The sequence below is a fragment of the Lissotriton helveticus genome, chromosome 1_1 (assembly GCF_964261635.1).
Source record: "Lissotriton helveticus chromosome 1_1, aLisHel1.1, whole genome shotgun sequence".
In the NCBI taxonomy this organism is placed as follows: domain Eukaryota; kingdom Metazoa; phylum Chordata; class Amphibia; order Caudata; family Salamandridae; genus Lissotriton; species Lissotriton helveticus.
Genome location: NC_136057.1, coordinates 1,988,109,430 through 1,988,132,848, shown reverse-complemented (window position 1 = coordinate 1,988,132,848; position 23,419 = coordinate 1,988,109,430). Strand labels below are relative to the sequence as shown.

General features: G+C 41.4%; 1 protein-coding gene across 3 annotated transcripts in view; it reads right to left on the bottom strand.

Moving 5' to 3' along the window:
* Positions 1-440: 440 nt before the first annotated feature.
* SNX7 (sorting nexin 7) overlaps positions 441-23,419 on the bottom strand; it is a 202,003-nt gene continuing 179,024 nt past the window's right edge. For all 3 annotated transcript variants that reach the window (XM_078644235.1, XM_078644226.1, XM_078644244.1), the window contains exon 9: positions 441-876. In XM_078644235.1, the coding sequence (XP_078500361.1) occupies positions 796-876 (81 nt within the window). In that variant the 3' untranslated portion in view covers positions 441-795. The remainder of the gene's footprint in view (positions 877-23,419) is intronic.

Sequence of the window (23,419 nt, the reverse complement as noted above, 5' to 3'; positions counted from 1 at the left end):
AGATGAGACTTGGATGCTGCAAAAATGCTGAAACTCATCTTACTCTGAAAGTAGAATGACTATCAGGATTAGTTTCCTTCAACAGAACACATCTAGTACTGAAAGATGAGCAAAAATGAGGCAATGTACAACTACTGTGGATATAATAGCCAAATGTACCTGGTGTCAATATGACTGACTTTGAAATACTTCTGTGCTCATAAAGGGAACACACGAGCATTTATTGCAATCAACATGCATACCCTAAGTAATGTGTTTTCTACTTGTGAAAGTTTCTTGACTGCCATTAAAAAAATAAACATACATGTCCTTTCCTTCGTGAACTTCAGTTTTATTTATAAATACATATTTCTGATTAATAATTACCTACCTTTCAGCTTTTCTGAGGATGATTGGACTCTACCCTTTATCTCTAAGTTTAAAAAAACGTAACCACAAGCTTAATAAACAGTATTTATTAAAATGTTGGTGCCCATTTTACATCTTTGTAAAATATGTAATCAGCTAATTATAAATATTCAGAAAAACACTAATCATCAATTCAGCTATTATGCTGAACTATGTAAATACAAAAGGCATATAAATCATAATAACGGATTACGGGTGGCGGCCTGAACAAAAACATCAAGCCACATAGCGGGAACAACACTACCAAATGGCAGGTGTTCCTTTGATCATGGTTTCTAAGATAATTTAATGTTGCTAATACTACTGGTCCCCCACACTTTAAGAACACTTCTTTGGTCATCAGGAACTGCAGGAAACAAACATTCTTTGGAAAGTCCTGGTATATATTTAGGATAGATCTTCAGGATCTTCTTCCTGTGGTAGGTCATTGGTCTGAGATGAAAGGAATGTCTCCCAAGTAGCAAGGCACTGGAAATGTAAAAGAAGATACAGGAATCAAGAAGACAGCCAAACACTCTGTAAGACGAACAGCAGCAATTTTAAAAATATTAATGCTAGTAAAGTTATCTAATTTCAACCCTAAACTGTCTTACTGAAACCTGTTGACTATCAAACAAAGAGCAAACAAGACAGGGAGTCAACTAACTAATGTTAGCACTAAGAACTCCCTAAATTCACCTAGTAAAAATATTTGTGTAAAAGAACTCTCACCCAATGATCACTACAGTGGCATGCATCATCATAGACTTCTCCCCCATACCAAATGCATCCCCCTCTTGATTGCCAATGTAACATTGGGACACTGAATCACCTCAAGTATAATACTGCTCTGTACTCCTGCAAATTGATTTAGCCTATCAGAAACAATTACCATCAAATTCCACAGACAATACATACTAAATTATTAAAAATTCAGCCAGGTGCCTTACATAGTATTTTTTGTAGAGCCATCTGTCAGCTACTTATTATATTTCTATTTAATGTTCTCCTAGAACAAGAATATACGTCCCAATCCACACAATAGCCTAACAGTTTGGGATCTTCTTCCTCACTGACACATGATACTAAAAATTGGCCCAGAAGGGTGATTAAGAAGCACCAACTGGAAAGGCCACTTAATAATGGTAATGCACTCAACCAAACATCTACAAGTGTCTTTAGGAGGAATATTGCTGAGCCCTGGCCAAAAGGCGCAATCCTGTATGATCACTCTACATACTACCCATCCATTGCGGAAATTGACCAGTGGGAAATCTGACACTGAAATAAATTCATTACAGCAACTATGAATATACTTTACAGAGGACTGGAACATGTCTGCAGTGCAAGAACATATTCGGGAACAGCATGCACATTGTTGGGTTTCAAAGATCCTTGGCATATAAAGAAAACAAAATCTTTCATTGTGTAGAAGCAGTTTGGTAGTCTGCACACCCTCCCTTTTTGAATGCTGTATTCTTCCCTGGTAATGTTACCAGAACAAGATACCATTGAAAATAATCTTTTAACATGTCTGTACTCTTGACGCATAAACTCCTTAACCAGGGAAGAAAAACACGTTTTCCTTCTATGTTTTATTGCTGGGGTGAGTGGCTACCAGACTACAATAATGATAGAAGAACATTAAGAGTCTCATTGTGAGCAACAAGGAAAATATCAAATCAGGCTCAATAGTCCTGGCCCCTTGATATACATCTGTAAAAACAATTGTAGTCCAGAGATTTTTATTTTTAATTTGTGTTTTAGGATCATTCGAGAAGCAATTTAGCTAGACATTGCTAATCAGGGCTGAATTTTTATAACTCACATTTTTTAAAATGGCAGATGTGGTACAGTGATGATGTAATATTTCAGAAACAATGAGACCTATATACTTCATTTTGGTGTCAAAACATAGGTTTTGTTGGTCTAATAGTCTTATAGAGACAGAAAATAACTATTTTAATAAAGGCCATTTTCCAAACTGGAAGCTCTATAATGATGTGTTTTGGCCATCATTGGTAATTTATTCAAATATTGTTTTTGTTTCAGGTTTTCCGTTTATTCAAGTTTGTAAACATGTGCAAAGCAGGCAGTAGCAGAGGATCTTTACCTTTTGACACAGTGATGCTAGCTACAAAATCTGAGGACTCCTTCAACAAAGAAAAATGTGCTGGATGCCAAACTAATCCAAATGAAAAGCTAACATCAACTGTAGCAGGACAGAAACAGGTTCAAAATGCTGCAGAAATACAGCAAGATGAAGTTCACAAAACATTGAAACTGATGGGTGAAGAAGTTCAAATATTTTATCATGGTAAATCCAAGTGCTACAAGTTGTATACAATAGAAAAAGAGCCTAGGAAAAAATTGTCAAACAAATTGCAGTAACCAGTGAATCACATCAAGAATCCGAGTCTTCTGAGAAAGCGACGGCAACCAAGCGCAAAGCCCATCCACTTAGAAGATCGATGGCTACCCCGTGTCCACCTCCAGCAACTCATCAGAAAGCAGAGGATATTCAATGTGTTATATGTGGTTTAGTCAGAACAAAGGCCAAAGGCATTGACAAAATAACAAAGTACAGATTGTGTGAGTCTCAGAGGGCAAACATGTTTTTATCTGCGGCTAGTTTCTTCCAAGATGAAGTTTTTAACAGAGTAGCTGATCTAAACAGTGAGTTGAAAGCACTTGCAGTGGATTGGTATACCCATCTGAACTACATGCATTGCATACATTCGAAAATATGAATGTACAGCAAGCTCCCAGCAGCAACATAACCGCCAGCTTTCAGTTACGTTTGCACTCTTTGAAAAAGCAAATTAAGTTTTAAAGCCACTTGAGTGCTGGCTACAGGTTCATACTCCGTGACATCAGAGAAATTATGGTTAACATTGATGAAACTGTATTGCTCCATAATGATCGAATTAAGGATTTTTTGATGAGAATGTACAATGACAGATTCGCTGTTGTCAGTGTAACAAAAAGAGTGAGCCACTATTAGTGTTATCGGTTGATTTGACTTCTGAACCTCTTGCTGCCAAAATATGATCACAGAATGCAGTAAAATCAGCAGGAACCATTTTAAGAAACATACTGAAAGATTTAGATTTTGAACTTAATGACATATTTTTTGATGCCCCACAGCCCTAAAAATCATGGGAGTCAACAAGAATGCCTGATGTTGTCTCAACATTTTTTACATCATTGTTTAATATCAGCAACACAAAACGAATACACTTGAGTTTGTAACAGAAGCGGACAACATTGGTGATGGCTTAGAAGATATAAGCAAAGAAGTGGAAGACAGTCCCATGAACCAACAGGCTTATGCTGTGCAAATGTACCGGCTTTTCCAAAATTTTTTATACGAATGACATCACCGCAAAAAGAAAACTCAGCTATACATCATGACTGCCCACACAATCTATGACAAGTGCAAAAGTAGAGAGCTATTCACTTCAATCAATAGGATTGCTGTATCAGCAAGTTATTGTGACATAGTAGGGAGCAGGGACTTGTTAGCAACTCATGGTGTAAAACTTGTGAATCTGACAGCAGTCCACTTCCAAGTCACTATAACAGGAAAAGATTTATAACTGCTGCTCTTGATAATGTTAATTTTTAAGACAGCTCTTTTATGTCTGGAACATCCAGCAGACATGATATGGCTGTGATTCTTTTTCAAAACTGTACCAATGAAGTAGCTGCTAGAATCAAAGCAGTATCAGCTGTAGGTATAAAGAAACAAAGCAGCAGACTTATATCCCAACTGCCTTGCCAACGTGTGCAAAATCACTACAAGCCTTATACACATTCGAGTCTACCGGAAAGTTTCAAAGTGGCTGAGGACATGGATCTTCTTCTACCGGAAACTGCGGTCTGCAAAGCTGATTTAACTGAATTTATCATACCGCTTATTGGTGCAAACTGAAGGATGAAGCAAAGCCTGTTCCTCCCTGGGCTCGAATTCATGCTTTGATCTCCAAGCATACCACCCCACTGAAGAAGGTTGGGTTTTTATAATTAATACCAGCTCCAGTCAGGAACTATGCAACAGTATACACAGCTCTAAAGAATTTGCAAAGTGTGCATGCTATTCTTGAAAACCAGCCTATCCGTCCAATTTTCTGCAATGAAGGTGTTTTCTGTATTGTAGCTGCCAATTTTATGAGCAATCCAGTAACTTTTTATGTTCTTTATCCAATGATGGGCATTTTCCACATGACAAAATTTGTGTTGCAGTGTGCAGGAAGCTATCTCAGTTACTGTGGCATAGACAATGCATTTGTTGAGGCTGAAATCTTTAGAAGCAAATTTGTCCAGTCAGTATTGAGTGGAACTCATTATGATCGTTCGTTTCGAGGTATGCGCATCCTATCTGAAGCTATAAAACATTGCGCTGGAATGCTTTCTGGAACAAGAATGACGAATTAGGTTTTGCATATCTTATTTCAGATGTGAAAAAGGCACAGGAAGCACTTCATTCAAAAGACATAATGCAAAATCAGGCAATATTCAATACAGTCACTTCAAAACCAGAAACCCTGAAAGCCAAGTTCGTAGAGCTTGTCAAAGAATGTGAAGAAAAATCAGAACTTTCCAAGTACTGGGGAAATGTTTCACACATGATAGCTCTAGTGAAAAACTTGGTACATGCTGATCGGGAAGGTGATTGGGAGCTTCATGTGAAGACTGTAGAGGTACTGATTACTGTATTTCGTGAATTTGATTGCATAAACTACCTGAGATATGGGTCCTGGTCTTTGGAAAGAGTGAAGAAGCTAGAGGTGGAAAAACCATACCTCTACAGAAAATTAATACAAAGACATTTTGTTGTGAAAGATAGAGAGGGATGGTTCAATACTGTGGCTCCAGATATGAAACTGGAACAGACCATCCAGAGATCACAGAAAAACTCCAAGGGAATTGTTAGTCAAATACGTAAAAGTGAATATGATGCTCAACGGCAGCTAGTTTACCATGAAGTCCTTTCTGTTTTCACAGAGCTGACAAATTAAAAATGAATGGACCATTGTGATACTGTTCCTCACCATGAACCTGCGCAAAAGAGAAGGGAACATTTTAACGTGTTGACAGCCTTCTTCATTTAATGCAGCAGCAAGGTAACCCCTTTGAAATGACTGAGCCTGTGCGACTACACAACTTTGTGGCCAAACAATATGTGAATAACTATATAAAAAAACATCTACTAGATGTCCTGGAACATGGATCGAAACTATAGGCAGAACTGAAGCAGAAGGGATTTGCATTGAAACAGAAAAAGCTGTTTGACATAATCACTAAAGCGAGATTTCCATGCCTTAATTGACATAGTAAGAGGTTCGCCCAACCAGCCACTACAAAACAGGTCACCAAAAAAACAACTTTCACAAGCACATAGAGAGATGGATGTAGCAAAAGAAAGTTGCAAATTTATCAAGAACATTCTGTAGCATGATTTTGTTTCCCAAAAATGCATTATTTGTTGGAGATGCTGCAACCAAACCAGTGAAGCTCAAACTCGTACAAGAGCTACAAAAAAGAAACCTTTCACCTGAAGAATTTCAAAAGGAAAAGGTGTCCTCATTGAAAACTGCTATTGTTGTGGACTATAGGTCCCAATTGCAAATTGTCAAGATTTTATCCATGCAAAACTCTACAATGTCTACAAGTGGAATAAAAGACTTTCCCTGCATCAAAAATTCGACACCTGTGCAACTTGATAAATTCTGGTAATCAACATCGAACAGATGAACTTGAAGATGTTATCTCGCGAAAACATTGCTGATGCTTCAGTGAATACTGAATTTCCAATTATTGCAAGTGGAATGATTGTCAATGAGGAGTTGGTGCCTACAGAGATATATTCAAAAGATACAGGCCATATTTTTCAAAAACTTAAAAGCAAATTGGAGGAAGCTGCCCTTCGTGTTGTGCCACATGTTGAATGGTTCCAATCGAGTTACTGTGCTGTCAAATGACACAGATGTTATTATTGTGCTACTTAGATTTGTTGCAATGCTCATAAGTCAAGGATTGTCAGAGTTATGGATGCTTTATGGAACAGGTAAAAAAAAACACTTAATCCTCCTTCATATTCAATCAAAGAAGCTTGACCCAGAGATGCCCAGTGTTCTTATCAAGTCACATATTCTTACGGCTGATAACACTATAAGCAAAATTGAATAAAGCTTGGAGCTTTAACTGCTGAACCTGTGAAGTTTCCAAAATTATGTGCTGAGACAGAAGAAGAATGTTTCTTTAAAGATGTATACAAATACCTTGTGCTTGTGTGGAAAACAAATTCTGACTGTCACACATTTGACAATCTTTGATACAGTGAGTTCAGGAAATCAATCCCTCTAAGTGACCTTCCACCGATGTCATATTCTGTTTGCGGACACATTAAAAGAGTGTACTACTTTATCAAAAGAAGTGTAAATGTTTTGGATCATTCATGTAAAGAAATATCTGGGTGAATTAGGTTGGGAAGATATTGATGGGGTGCTAAAACCTATGAAATTTCTAAAGCCTCTACCTACAGAACTTACACGTACATGTACTTGCAAAACTTGTGCTACAAAAAGATGTCCCTGTCGATATGTTCTTCTCAAAAGTTTTTTTGTACCGTTGATAGGCTCTTGGCTAATCACTTTTGCCAGGTTTTACACAGGCTGACTGCTCCACGGTTGGTGCACAAGTGGTCCCTGAAGCAAGCAAATATTACATTGAAATTAATATAGCAAATTCCCATTCAACATAATTTGACTTGCAAATAATAGGGAAACACCATTAATTCTATCAAATATTCATTAACACCCCATAACTAATTATTGTGTTAATGTGACTATTGGATAGAACATAAGGCTTCTGAAATTAAAAAGTAGATAAAGATATGCTGCGTCCTGTAATTAATAACACCAGTCAAATGCAAAGAGATATGAGGAGACGGCACCACTAGTAAGAGATGCTGCGATGGGGAACTCTGGGCATCGGGTGCTTGGACTATAGGCACAATAACATGCCACTTCACTCAGGATGCACTGACCCTGCAATCATTACAACAATTAATACATGCTTCGATTGGAACAAGGTTTACTGAACATCCAGCAAGGTAGTGTCAACAGCTCTAGTGTTCTTTTCAGAAAAACATCAGCCAGTAATTCATCTACCTTTTTTCCGTCCAAAAAATCAACCCTCTTTTCTTGCTTAAAATAAGAATAAATGTTTACCTTGAATACTGAGTTAACTAAGACTAAGGCAGAGTAACACAAGCAGCAAACAAAATGTAAAATCATTTAATAGAATTATTCAAGGGCCACAGGGAATGTGATGTGTGCGAGCATCAGGCAGAAGGAAGCTTAGTGAGCTCAATAAGTTCACACAAGGTTAGGAACAAAGATGAACACTCATCAAAATCAGAGGAAGAAAGTGGGTCACAAAGACCGCAGGAGCTGCGCTGACAGCTTTACACAGCATGCTACTATCCCTGAATAAACAGCAAATGGCAGGAAGGCTGAGGGGATTCTTCCACACTAATTCCCAAATCTCACCACTGGTTGATATGCGGCGGCTCTCCCCTCCTAGCAATCCTTTCATTTTTTCAGCTACACAGATTTCAGAAGCCTGAATGTGCCTTTTATTAGACTGCGTCTTTTAACAAAGGTCTATGCAAAGGTATTACTTAAGAGCATTTATGAATTCCAGTAGTTAGTGGGGTACGCCAGGGGTGCGTGTTGGAGCCCCTGCTTTTTATCTTGTATGTTAACAATCTGACAGTCCATCTATCGAGCTCTACTGGGGATGTGCCAAAAATGGACAACTCTGCTGTATCGGCATTGTTATACGCCGACGGTGCAGTTTTGTTGGCTAGAACACCTGGTGTTCTGCATACCTTAGTTTCTTCACCACTGTGTAGGGACTTCACCCCTTTTACTCAAGAGCTCTAAGGTTTCATGAACCAAACTACAAGACACCCCCCACTCCCCTCTAGCTTTCTGGTCATACTATTTTTTATAAGTTCTTGACGTTGACTAAATGTTGCTGTTCAAATGTTCATGAGTTGGGCTAATCATTGATGCAAGGCTAGAACTTAGTCTTGCACGTTGTGGGTAGGGGCTCTGCCAGTTCCCCTTGACCAAATTCAGGGGGCCTCGGACAGGATACACATAAAGGATTTCAAATGAGCTAAACGCCAAGCTTTTTTGCAGTATCTCCCACCAGACGCACAGAAGCCATGGTGAGAGAAGATCCTACTTCCTCTTATGAAGCACGTATCCAGGATGCCTTGTGGGCATGGTCCACGAGTACCAATACATAATAAATGTCTAAGGATAAGGGGTTTTAAAGTTACAGGTGATTACACCAAATTAAAAAATGCAGTGGTGCCAATCTGTACTCTTCACTTGTTGCTAGCTTGACAAACAAGATAGTTCTTAGAGAATCACTCCATCTCTTGATCTATTTCTGAATTGAAGAAGAGCAGTGAGAGATGATGCTTAGTTTTCTTAATGCTCAGATGCCCCACTAAGGGTACCTTTTGGGCTAGCTTCAATAGGAAATTCCAGTAAGCTTAATGGATTATCAGCCTCTTACTTATTCCTGTATATGGGTCAGGAGACTTGCAATACAGAAGGCTATCTTTACAAGCCATGCTAGTCTTACCAACCACTCTAAAGGAGACCAAGTCCTGGTCTAACTTATGGAAAGCAAACACAAGGAGATGATGGACAGAATGCTGAAGCTTTTCAAATAGTCACCCTCTGTCACAGATCTGGGTTGAATCCATCATCATTTTTTAGCTCACTTCACCACCCCAGTTCAGACCCAGCTATATGCAAATCAGTCTTGACCCTGCTCCTTATGGGAAGAGTCCAGCCCGAACTGCCAAGCCAGGTCTTCCCTGGATGGGAAACAAACATCCTGGGACTGGTTTTGGTGTATCAAACCTCATCAGCCAGGCTAGCTTTTAATAAAGTGGCACAGTTAGCAAGGGAGCCACTTCTGGGCATACCCCAACAACTTAGGGTGAACAAAGCAAACACAAGGAGATGATGGATGAGGAGATGATGGACTGAGCTCTGAAAACTTTCAGACACTCACCCCCAGTCACAGATCTTGGTTGAATCCATCATCGTTCTCGAGTTCCCTTCTCCACCCCAGTTCAGACCCAGCTATAAGCAAATCAGTCTTGATCCTGTTCATTATGGGAACAATCCAGCCCGAACTGCCAAGCCAGGTCTTCCCAGGACCAGAAACAAGCATTATGCGACCGGTTTCGGGGTAACACCCCTCATCAGCCAGGCTAACTTGAATCCGGTGGCAAAGTGAGCTAGGGACCCACGTCTGGGCATACCCTGCCAACTTAGCGCGAACAAAGCAAATACAAGGAGATTATGAACGGAGCACTGAAACTTTTCAGACACTAACCCCCAGACACAAATCTGGGTTGAACCCCAGTTCAGATCCAGCTATATGCAAATCAGTCTTGACCCTGTTCCTTATGGGAACAGTCCAGTCCAAACTGCCAAGCCAGGCCTTCTCTGGACTGAAAACAAGCATCCTGGAACCGGTTTCTGGGTAACACCCCCCATCAGTCAGGTTAACTTAAATCCAGTGGCAAAATGAGCAAGGGACCGATGTCGAGGCATACCCTGCCAACTTACGGCAAACGAAACAAACACAAGGAGATGATGGACAGAACGCTGAAGCTTTTCAGACACTCACCCCAGTCACAGATCTGGGTAGAATTAACCCCTCCCACGCTGGTGACGGAACCACTCCGTCACGCCCCTCGGGTGGGCTGTGCTGGTGACGGAGCGGTTCCATCACGGCCCGCTCGCCTGCGCTGATTGCGCACCTGCGCGGTGCGTTCCATTGAGCGGGCGGGGCCGTGACGGAACCGCTCCGTCACAAGCACAGCCCACCCGAGGGGCGTGACGGAGCAGTTCCGTCACCAGCGTCGGAGCGCCGCGCGGCCCCCCCCGCCCCTTAGCGCTGCGGCGGTTAATCAATGTTCTTTAGCTCACTTTGCCACCCCAGTTCAGACCCAGCTATATGCAAATCAGTTTTGACCCTGTTCCTTATGGGAACAGTCCAGCCCGAACTGCCAAGCCAGGTCTTCCCTAGACTGGAAACAAGCATCCTGTGACCGGTTTCGGGCTAACACCCTTCATCAGCCAGGCTAGCTTGAATTCACTGGCAAAGTGAGCAAGGGACCCACAAGTAGGCATACCCTGCTAACTTATGGAAAACCACAAGAGTAAGGTAGACTGACTTGCCTTCCAAAATTCCTACCCTTTTCAGTCTTCTTCTTTGATAGGATCTCAGACTTTCTTGGAAGCTGATATTTAGAGGTGCTCTGGTAAGCACAGAATATATCATCCAGTCCTTCCATATAGACTTCAGGCACAGGCACTATTGTTGGTCTACAAAAATCACTTTCCCAGCAGGCCTGCCATGCTCTGCTTATCTTGAACACTTCCATATTGACTCTGGTAGTCTTGTCAATAACCTCAATCTCCACTCAACCAAGAAGGTGGACCTTATCTTCACCAACAGCCACTTGAGCTCTTAGACCCAAAAATGATTTTGATAATTTCATCTGATTTGAGAAATGTCTACTCAACCATAATCCTATAGGTAGTAATATCCCTCACAGCAGGAACCTAGCTCCCATAGACACCTGCTTTAAAAGCCCACTTAATTTGAATGAATGTGCTTCAAAGGTCTGTTTTCAGGATATCCACAGGGAGAAGAATAAGTTCAACTTGATACTCACTGGTGCACATCCCTGCACCCCCTCGCAGAACAATAGCTAATATCAGGAGATGCTGGTTTCGAAAACTTCACCTTGCAGTTCCTAATGATGTGACACTCACTATGACGCCACACGCTCTTCACTACAAGTGGTGGGTGGGATACATTACCTATGTGAGACTGAGAGACATGGGAACCACTGGGGTTCGGTCAATTCATTTTCTGGCCTTTAAGAAAGAAGATCTGTCTCCCTAGGGTATGGTATATGACTGATCCAGCCCATCTTTATTCTGTTCAAAATCCATTTATTTACCACACCAACAGGAAGTGTGTAATGCGTTTATGTCTGGTCAGACACATATCGTTTGAGATGTTCCTGAGACTCCTACATAATTTTCACAGCAACAATCCAATCATATGAGGGCTGAAAATCCTTCACATTAATTACTTTCACTCATTCCATCCAATTGCATCTATATCTTCTAAAAGACACCATTGCGCTTCCTGGCATCTTTAACATTGGGACAGTACAGTGGGGGAAGGGGCCCAAACTTCCTAATAGCGGCCTCTTTTATCAGCTCTTAATGGAAATGCACAATGTCATGACATTGTATAATAGCTTCACTTCCACACTGAGGGGAAAACTCAGAAGAGTCACAAATTTGGCTCTGAGACTTGCAAACCAGCTTAAAAGTGTCCAGCCACCGTGGAACACTGTGAGGTATGAAGTACACCGGTGTCTTTTCCTTAGGACCCTGCTCAGAACCCTTAGAGTTGGAAGAGACACAAGAGTACTGGGAAGCAGGATTAACCACCGCCTCCTCCAAAGCTACCTTCTTCAGCTTTTAATTCTTTTTCTGCTAATTTCTCTTGTTTAAGAGCCCTAGTAAAAACCTTGGCTCTTCCTTTTCCATTTCATCCACCTTCCAAGATCACTGCTCTCGCCTCTCCCTTTGCTTATATTTCTTATTTTTACACTTTTACTTAAGCTTCTCCATTCTATAAGTCCAAGCCTTGTATTGCTCCATAGCCCAGCATGTCTTGATATCTTCAAGCTCTAAGTGCTCAATCGTCCCAACTTCAGCAAAGTCAGAGAAGCACAGGAAAATGATTGGATCAAAGGGGATACATCCCTAGAGATCGGGAGACATCTCCTAGGCACATTCTGCATTGGAGCTTACTCACCTAGTAACTATTTGAGGGCAGACCAATCCAAGACTTCATAGGCATTCATATCTTTACATCAGTACTGACTAAAGTCTGGGCTACTGTTCAAGAACGTGTAAGAGCTTTACAAGGTTTCAATGAACTTCCTTTGAAACCTCTCCTGACCACATGAACTTTTAGCATACCCATCTCCAAAATGTAAAACACAGTTCCTGCCTAAAGTTTGGCAAGCAAATAGTCAGTCAAAGGGGAGGGGTGGGGCCAGGTCCAGTGCTGGAAAAAGAGGATGAGAGTCAGAGTAGTACACTACCACAAAGGACTACTACTGAGAGAATAAAGTTAATCCTTTTCTCATTCATTAGGATTCCAGTAAAGGCCATTTAGGGGGATTCCAGTAAAAGGGAACAAAGTATTTAACAGGACCTTTAACTTTCAAACTACCAGTTGCAGTTAGATTTTCCCAGCACCAAGGGAGCACACAGATATGAGGTAGGGGCTCCAGCAGGCAAACAAAAGCTGCAGACAGAAGACTGAAATTCAAAGGCTGGCACTTTGGGGTTTGATTGTGCGATTTCTGAGTGCAACCTCCCCCAGTTAACCCTAAGACATTCTCAAGCCAGCGGATGAAACCAATGTCGACTTCAAGGTCCTGCTGACAACTAATAGCTCTGCAGAATAGGTAGGAACAGAGAGAAAGTAGGCTTAGTAAACCTGATGTAGGTGATGACACTTCCCTTGGGCCCAAATAGTTGTAGGTATATGCTGAAAGCTTTTCATCATGTACAGTGTCTAGGCAACCTTATGCCCTCTGGGGATGCTGGCTATGGAGTACCATGCCTCCGTGTAGCCGCGGGTGACCTGAGACCCCGCCCCCCAGGCAATGGCGGTGCGCATCTGGTGCTACTCTGCATGCTGCTCCCGGAGAGGGCGATTCCGGTGATTTTCTTCTGGCGGCGTGGAGATATGGCGTGTTGAGAACGCGAGGGGCGCCGAGGTTCGGGACGCCTCCCGGACTCGAAGTGGTTTCGCGGCCGAGGTAGCAGCGGGGAGTTTGGCGTGTACGCAGTCCTTCCGAGACTTGCTGTGCATCATGGTTCAGGCTTTTCTCCCCTCTGTGGCCGCTCTCATGCTAGCAGCGGGCGGATGCGTGAGGCAGTTTTACGCTGGCATACATGAGACAAAACCAGATTAAAAGAGACAGGACATGAGGTGAGGAGGCTGTGGGAGGACGCTTGCGATTAAGAAAGGAATTTTTTTTTAAATCCCTGGCAATTTAATAAGCAATTTAATGGCAATCTAGTGCCAGATTGAAGTGAAAAAGAGATTACAGGGGCAGCGGCAGAAGTACAGAAGATTTACAGCATATTGAAGATAAAGGTGCAGTAGTGTCAGATCCCAGTTGGTTACAGGTAGCACTGTCTCAAATCCTTTATATAAAGTCAGCTCTAGGTTCGCATTTTCGCTCTCTGCTTGCAACTGGAGACAGAGAGTAGCGCGATTCAGATGCAAGTCATCCCACTGATTCACTTCATGATTGTGCCACCGTTCTAGAACATAGGTGTTCTAGTCTAAAAGTTTCTGTCGGCCATTTCGTGCGCTCGCGTTTTTCACGCGGCGCACTTCAACAGTCATTTTCTGGCGCGTCCTTAGAACTGCTTCTGTTCCTGTTTCGAGTCCTTCGGAACTGGAATTCCTTCAGAGGTTTTCACAGTTATCATTTCCATTCTCTCTGCGCTTCTTAACAGGGAGTTTTCCTCTTGTTCCTGAGTTCCAGCGATTCCGTGAAGATTCCTTGCCTATTTGAATTTCCGGTAGGAAGAGAATCAATTATCTGTGAAGTTGAACCTTCATGCAGGCGGTAAGAAGCATCTCTTGTTAAAAACCGTCCTTTCCTGAATTCAGCAGCTTTGTGTCATAGAGACTATCTCCTCAATTTGGTGTCACAGTGTCTCCGGTCTTGCCGCAGTATCCAGAGAATTTATGGTGGCAAAAGTAAACACTGCTTCATGTACATAGTTATTCTCCTCGAACTTCTGAACTAAGCTCAGTGAAAGTATTCAGGAGAATTGAAGACGTCCAGTATAGTAGGGTATACTTTATATGCATATGAATGATACAATATTATACCACCTTATTCTTCAAGTGTATGGAGTACTTGCATACTTTTGGAATTCGCTGCTCCTCTGAATGCAGAATCCTTCATGGAAAACTAATTGTGAAAAACATTAAGGTCAACTACAGAGAGGGGCAATGTCCACACACAAACAGGTACACTTTTGAAAGGTAGTTGAGTGTAAGAGAATCAGAATTGTGTTGGAACTGTAGTAATGATTTGCTTACTGTTGCAGGCGTGATACTACCTGTTTGAAGAAGAATAGAAGGACCTTGTGTGACAGTCTCTCTTTGTTTATCCACTTCCCTTTTCCCCCTCGTTCCTGGACTTAGAGTTCTCTGGGTCCAGGGGTGTTTGGGAATTGGGAGATTCTCTTCTTAGAAAGCTCCTTCGGGTGTCTGCTCCCACGGATTCAAAGGAATTCAGGTACACTTCTTGACAAGTAGGGGAAAATGGGCAAGCCCCAGAAGGATGGAATGCTGCTAGTAAACCCAGCAAAGCAGATGCTGCAGCTTACCTTAAAGCAAAAACACGCCAAGCACTGGCAAAAAAAAGCTGTACTGCGGGCCGCCAAGGATAAAGGCAAGGATAACAACCCTACCTCCCCCGGTCTTGACAGCACTCTTGAGAGTTCAGAGGATGAACCCTCCCCCACCTTAGCCTCACCCCAGCGTGAAGGACAGGGACAACCCGAACCAGTTGAATCAGTGGCTGACCAGGAGAGCGCTACATCGGAACAGATAGAAGCAGTCGCTCTATCAACTAGCCCAGTTCAAGGCGTCCTGAAGAAAGGTGCAAAAGAAGTGAAAAAATTTCCAATGTTTATAAAGAAAATTACCTCACAACCTCTACAACTTCCACACCCACAATCCTCCTCCCTACCCTATTCACTGATCTCGGGCTCAGCTTTAATATCGCCCATCACTCCATTGCTGGAGACAAGACCGGTTTCACCGGGATCATCGGCTCCTAAAGATCAGGCTGCGATGCAGCAAAATGTTCATAACGAGCATTTAGGAGTCCAACAGCAACAGCAGGATCCAACTCCAGTGCAAGCTATAGCAGCGCCATGTACGCTTTCTGCCTCCTTGAGTGCAACAGAAAAGATTACATCGGCAGATAAAGTTTAAAAGAACTTGATTGAAACATCTGCAAACTCGATGTCACCACAGACTTGTCAACAATCCCAACTACAATCTCAATCAGGACCTCAAGGGCAGGAATTGCCAGAAGCTGCATTAGTACAGGTAGGTCCAAAGGTGGACAGCATGAGGATCGGCACTGATGATTTGCTAAGTAAATCCAGCCAAAACATGGAGACTTTGGGGGTTTATCAGTTAGACATCAGACACATATTGAATCTAATCTTGGGAGAGATACGAGAAATGAAAAAAAGAGCAAGAAATGAAAATCGCTGCCCTGTATCAAAGATTGGGAAAAATTGAAGAAGTAATGTCTGGTTTTCCCATTAGATTGCAGGAGGCAGAGGCCAGAATATCCGTATTGGAGGATCAAATGAATGCGGCCATGGGAGAGGTAAAAGAGGTGGCTAAAAAGAGAAACTATCTCGAGAATAAACTGAAGGAACTTGAGAATCATTCTCGGAGGTCTAAGCTCTGGATTGTTGGTGTTCCAGAAGGGATAGAAGGCTCTCAACCCCTCCAATAGGTAAATACATTTATTAAATAGAATGTTCTGCCTGAGTTTGAGGGCGACTTTACTATTAAACGAGCTCACCGAGGTTCAGCGCAACCTTTTTCTAATTCTACGATACCTAGAACAATTCTGCTGAATTTCGCGGACTTTCTTATCAAGGAAAGAATTCTGACAAGAGCGATTCAGCAGAGACAGTTTTCTGTGAATGGGACTAACAAGTGTCGCATATTCTCTGACATGACTGCTGCCGCGGCACGCAGGAGAAAATAATTTGTTAAAATCTTGCATTTGTTTAACGCCCATGGCGCGCAACCATCAATCGCTCAGCAGTCAAAACTAAGAGTTTTAGTCAAAGGAAAGTTTTCTATGTTTTTAGACCTTGAAGAAGCACAGGCCTTGCTAAAAGAGATTTCAGCAGGGTCTAGCACAAGAATATTGATATATATAGAGAGTTATCAGTAGCAATGGCAATATTAAGGGTGCCCTCCACAGAGATACAAGTTGGGCTGGCTAGGAAATGTATTGACGGATAGGCAACTGTTGATTGTTATTAAGAGTATTGTTGCCATTGGTTCTTATTTAGATCATCCTTTTGGTAAATTAAAAATGGGTCCCATCTTATTTAGCGTATTGACTCTGGCATACACTTAGATGAATTTTTTTTTAGATTGCCGGGGGGTCAGGGGTTTGCGGGGTCACTAAGCGTGTAATTTCATGACACCCAGGAAGTCTGATGGGAGGGGTGAAATGTGGAAAGCGTGGGTGGCAGGGTTCTTTCCACATTTCAAGGGGTGGGTATTTTTTGTTCTGGGGAGGGAAGCGAGGCACAGCAGGAAAAAGTGCACGAGCAGAAGGTTCAGAAAGTATAGGAAATGCACAAGCAAGGGCTAATTATGGAAACCAGTAAATGTAAGATCCTATCAGTCAACACTAATGGATTATAAACAAAAGGAAATATGGCGCTCTCATTAGATTGTTATCTTCATTAAATCCCCAAGTCTTGTTTTTACAGAAGACGCACTTGAAATCGAATTCACCTAATCGTTTTATACCCAAGACTTTTTCTAAAGCTTTTTTTGCATCTTCAGGTTTTGCGGTTAGAGGGGTAGCAATCTACTTTTCTAGCAAACTTCCCTGGGAATTCATAAAAGTACAGAGGGATATACATGGGAGGTGGTTATGGGTAGTAGCCAAGTTACAGGGGAAAATGTTAAATGTTATAAATTATTACAGTCCTGTCTCAGAAGGTATCGCACTCCTGACTCAGATTAATGATTTATTGATAGGATCCCCCGGGCAGGAGGTATTTGGTGGGGACTTCAATTATATACAGGATATTAGGAAACATACTTCGAATAAAAATAAAAGACAACTAAAACCAAATACAAAAAAAATAATGGGAACCATTATACAAGAATATCAATTGGTGGACCCATGGCGGGAAGTTAATCTAGATAAAGAATTCTCCACCTGCTATTCACACTGTTTTCGGACAGCATCTCAAATAGATTATTTTCTCACTTCCAGATCCCTTCGGATTCAAGAGGCCGGCATAGGCTGTAACCCGTTTTCAGACAATGCCTATGTTGGGATAGATTTGGTGCTTGTGGAAAGAGGTAGGGAACGTCCCAAATGGCAGCTGGATCGTCCCCTATTGCAAAATGAAGATTGGGTTCAGGGATTTAGAAAGTGGATTTTGGAATTTTTTCTGATTAATGAGAGAACGGCTTCCCCTATTTCAGTGTGAGGGGGGTGGGTTTAAGGCAGCAGCCCGTGGACAGATAATAGCTTACACGGCCGCCCAGTCCAGTACCCGGAGAACTAAGATATCACAATTGCAAACCGAAGTGGATCGAGAATATGCTCTCCAACTTCAGCTTCTTCCAAACCGATATGAGCAGGCAAGAACAGCGCTGTGGGACTTTTTTATTTTAGAAGAGGTTTGCAATTCACCAATTTTTCAAAAGAGGGTCTATGAAGAAAGCCAGTTAATTGGTAAATTCCTGGCAAATTCCACATGGAAAAAACAAGAATCAGCTACAATAACTAAAATTATGGATCCTCTGACTGGTCAAGAAATAGTCAATAGCAGTAATATTTCACAGATTTTTTGGGAACATTTCCGCCAGCTATACTCTACTGAGTATTCAGTGGAGGAAGAGCAACTTCAGGAATATTTTATTAATATGAATGTCCCCAAATTAACAGATAATCGGATTGGCGAATTGGGAAGGGAAGTAGAAGCTACTGAGATTTTAGCAGCCATTAAATCAACAACCGGGGCAAAAGCTTGTGGTCAGGACGGCTTTCCTATCGAGTTTTAAGAAGTATTCTTAAAAGAACTTGCTACCCCGCTGAAAAACGTATTTAACTTCGTTAAAAAAGGTGGTGAAGTCCAAGATGTTTTTAAAGAAGCAATAATTGTTTCTTTCATTAAAAAGGATAAAAACCCAGAAGAGGTGAATTCATATAGGCCTATTAGTCTGTTGAATACGGACTATAAAATTTTGATGAAGGTTTGGGCAGTACGTTTTTTACTGGGCGCCCAAGAAATAATTCATGGTGATCAAACCGGCTGCATAGCCGGGAGATCAATGGCGACCAACACCCAGTTTTTAATATATGCACTGGATTATTTTAACACTAATTCCATCCCGGCTAGTATTGTAATGGTCGATGCGGAGAAAGCCTTCGATCTTATGAATTGGAAAACTTTGTTTTTTACCTTGGGCTGGTTCGAGTTTCCTGTACAGGTAGTTAATATGCTACGCAATATCTACCAGGGGGCCCACGCCCAGGTTATAATTAACTCAAACCGTGCAGGAGCCATAAACATAAACCGTTGAACCAGGCAGGGATGCCCGCTTTCGCCATTACTTTTTACTTTTTTTATAGAACCTCTGGTTTTAAAAATGCAAAATAATGCTGCTATCCAACACCCGATACCTGGTATGGCTAAAGTAAAACTTTTTTGCCGATTACATTTTTTTATACCAGATTTCTGACAGAGAGAACCTCGAAACAGCTCTGAGGGAATTCTCAGAGTTTGAGCAAGTAGGCGGATATAAAATAAATGCCAATAAAACCGAGGTTTTAGCCCTTAATGCTGATGTGAATTCCTTTCCATCTTGTCTAAGGACACAAACAACAAAAACTGATCCCATAAGATATCTTGGGATATAAGTATCAAATCAGTATCATCAGTTATTTGAGTTGAACTATCTAAAAATGAAGGGCAAGACTAAGAATCTGCTAGAACAATAGACATTACTCCCTCTTTCGAAATGTGGGTAGAGTCTCAATGATTAAAACGTCTGTACTCCCTCTGCTCATTTTTTTTTTTCTAATGTCCCGATTAAAATCAATCGGTCATATTTTAATGAAATTGATACTCTACTCAGGGAATTCATTTGGGGTAGGAAAGCTCGGAGGGTGAAATTAAATGTGGTCCAATTACCTACAGTACAAGGGGGCTTAGCGCTACCTCATTTCAGAACCTACTATGAGGCTGCCTTTTTGGATTTAGTGTCTGGCTTGATAGGATCTAATTGTACTAATGACAGCTTTTTATAGACAAAATGACACAAGAAATTGAATCTCTAACCCGAGTGTTTTTAAAAACTTCTAAACTTCCAAAAAAGACACGCTATAAGACTTCAAAAGATTATTCTTTTAGACTTCAATCCTTTTGTAAGAAGATGGGCTCATCTGGTCTCCAGTACTTAAAATTAAGAGAATGTACGAGTCTCGGCCTCCAGTTACAATCGAGGCATATAAGTATTTGGGACGGCTGTGGATTCTCCGAGTTAAGGCATTTTATAGTCCAAAATAGGCTGATCTCCTGGTAAGAAATAATGGCAAGGGCGGAAGGCCATCGGAAGCCGACTTTTCATCGGATATCTACGCGTTGTCCATCTGATAATGAATACCAGTGGTATTTTGGACACCCCATATCAATTCATGATAGCTCTTTATGGGGCCAATATTAAAGGGGTGGGAAAGTGGTATAGGCTGCTACATATGCAGGGAAAGATTTCTGTAATAGAGACTCATTTGAACAAAATAACTCGGGAGACAGGATGTAGACTGAATATGAAGAAGTGGGAATCTATGTGCCTCCTAGGAAGTAAATCTTTGCGTGCGGCAAATTTTAAAAGGATGGCCTTCCTATTGCGATGGCTATGTTATTTTACCCCAGCCGCTCTAAATAAAAGATTACCAGGCGTAGAAAATAGGTGCTTTTGTTGCCAAATAGATGGGGAAGGAGGGTGGCACTGTATTTTTTTTGCATGTTCAGGACTTAGGCCGTTTTGGTAAGAGGTTTTTTCGGATATTGGGCAAGCAATCAGTAAGAGTATTTCACTCGAGGCTGAAGCTGTCTTGTTCGGGATCAGTCGAGATGAAAAGATACTATCCGATCCTGGAAAGGCCTTCTATTCATTTCATGTATGGTCGCTCGCTCCCTAATTTTACAGAATTGAAATCTAGGGAAATACCTACTCATCTGAAGTGGTTCAATGAAATGAAAAGAGCTAAAAAAATTGAGGAAGCTTACGCTAGGAGGTTAGGAGCTATCAAGAAATTCGAAAAAAATGGAAGTTTTTTAATGAACTGGAAGAGTTAAAAGAGAGATCATAGTATCAGGGCTGGCAAATTAATGTAGCAGCTTTTTGGTAAATTGCACTAGCACTTTTTTCTTATTGCACTTTAACAGCACCAGCACTTTTTCTGGCACTTTATAGAAGGCATTTTGCACTTTGGCCAAGTATGTAAGAAACCGCTACTGCCACAAAAAATATAAATGTGTCGTATTTATGTTGGTTTTAGGCGATAAGATGGCACTAGCACTTTATTTGCATTGCAATTTAGAAGTAATTGATACTTTTCTCTTATTGCTGCTGTGCTCTAGGATAAAGTTGCACTGGTTTTTTGAATGAAAACATAATCAGCTGATTTAGTTTTGGCTCTTTGTCATTTTCTATTATGTATTGTGTGGCTGTCATTTTGATTTTTGTAACTGGTTTTAATGTCAATGTTAGAGAAAATGTGTTTCAGTACACCCTGTATTTTCATGAACCTAATGCTCTGCTCAATAAACAATAAAAAATGTTTTTAAAAAAAATTCACATGGGTCCTCAAACAGCTAGGTTGAAGAAGAAGGCCTTTATCTAGGCGGGCACGGCTCTGTAGGGTGCAATCCAGATTTCACAGTTGACAGAACTCTCTTCCTTGCAGGGCAGTTACTGCAGGACTTCCTCACTTTTTAGTAGTCCAGGCACGTCATTAGTCTAGAAAACATCAGGCAGACTATTCCCCTGGAGGTTCCTTAAATGTGCTGGTGCACACCTGCTTTCTTGGTCATGGAGGATTGTGGAACAAAGCACCATTCTACCTGGAAATTATTTCCCATCAAGCTCTCAAATTCTGCCTGAGGAACCTTTGCGGGCTGGTTCCGCCCAGCCCACTACATGTGTCTACTGGGCCCAAACAGCAGACCCAGTCCTTTGTAGATGCATTTCAGATGTCAATCTCTGAAGCTTTGGTGGAGTCGCATGAACCTGCCTCATCCAATAGTCAAACTAGACAACATATATGTTTTGATCAATATTAATAATCAGTTACCTTGCAATTGTTATGCTTTCTTCTACCACATGAGTGTAGGCATGGCCAAACCTAATACTCCCCACTTCAAGGTGTTTACTGATCCAAGTGAGACAACAGTGTTCGCAATGCAAGATAGTGCTGAACTATTCCCTATGATGTAATTGTTTGCATACATCATTACAGAAGCCAATACTGAGGAAGGATGCATTGAATGCAGCCTCTGTTTATTTTTCATCATGTTTCTCTGACATTTGCAATTGTTTGTGTCCCAGATTCTTTCTCCACTCTTCTTGAGCAAGACTCCTGTTGGACTCCTGAATTTTAGTTTCCGTCTCTGGCTCTTTTCTCTGCCCATATTCACGCTGGTCACCTGCACATACCGGACTCTTCAGGGTGAGTCCGCAGCTACAGGAAGGTTTCACTCCTTCCACATCTAATTTAACATAAAGAAGCGAGTACTTTGTCCAGCCTTTGGCAATCAGTGTAAGACTAGAAAGAAGATCATACAGTGCTCTGACATAAACAATCAACAAAGTGAATAGGCCCTTAAAATCCCCTACACACGGCATAGAATACTTCTACAGCCTTATCTCAGTGGGAGTAATGCACAAAGCATGAGCCCCCGGATCACAAGTGACCTGACTTCGGACAAAACCCTCCACTATTTTAGGATATCTCATGTCTGGAATCCAAAATGGTTTGCACACTGCACTCCTAAAGAAGTGGACAGTGTCCAGAAATCCAGACACTCAATCTTGTAAAGGCACAAAGTGTACATACAGTTTTACAACATATCGTAATCATATGTACTTGCAAGACCTGGTTAAGGGAGATGGACAGTACTCATTTAAGGAGACAGAAAAAAGCCAGTCCCTGTACTAAATACAACACTGTCTCCACAACTAGTTGCACAGAGCTCGGTTAGGTAGGAAAGTAATCTCTCCCTTAAAGAGGGGTGCATCCTTAGAGCTCAGATTACTGTTCAGGGGTCTCAGTTCATTACAAAGGAAGACCCATCACTGACCATCCATGATATTGGCCTCACTGGTAACAGTGAAGGGGAAAGCGACAAAGGGTAGCACATTTGAGTTATTGGCCTTCCCAGGCCAAAAAGGGTATTTTCAGTCCCAACAGATGTCAATTTGGGCTGAAGCTGCAAGAAATATATTTGCTGTGGTGGGTGAGATTTTGTTTTGTAAAAATACAAGAGAATTTGAAGGACTGAATGGGAACGTGTGGCACGGACACTGGGACAGTATTACTATATATCAATTAATAGTGGATTAAACATTTTGCCTAAATGAAAAATGCAAACAATACACATGTAGAACAAAGTCTGTCTTTTTCTGTGAATGTTATTCTTATGTAAGAAAGTTTATGAACTTTGAACAATCTCACAAACTTCAGGAGCTTTTGGCCTCTCACCATCCCCATGCAAACCAACAAAATAGCTCAAAAGCTAAAGAAACACAGGCTTTACAAAGTTTTTCACGTATGTAAAAAAAGAAGCAGTGTTTGGCACATCAACAGTTTTGAGAAACATTTAAAAAAATCAAAGATTGGCTAAGCGAATGAGCAGACAGAGAGGGAAATAGCTGTAAAGTAGTCCGTCCTGTAGTCAATGCAATCACTGAGTAGAGGTGCAAGGATGCATGCAAATAGCAGTGATAGCGCGTAAATCTTGCGGTAATCTCTCTTTGGAAATTTAGTAAATGTGGCACGCTATTATTG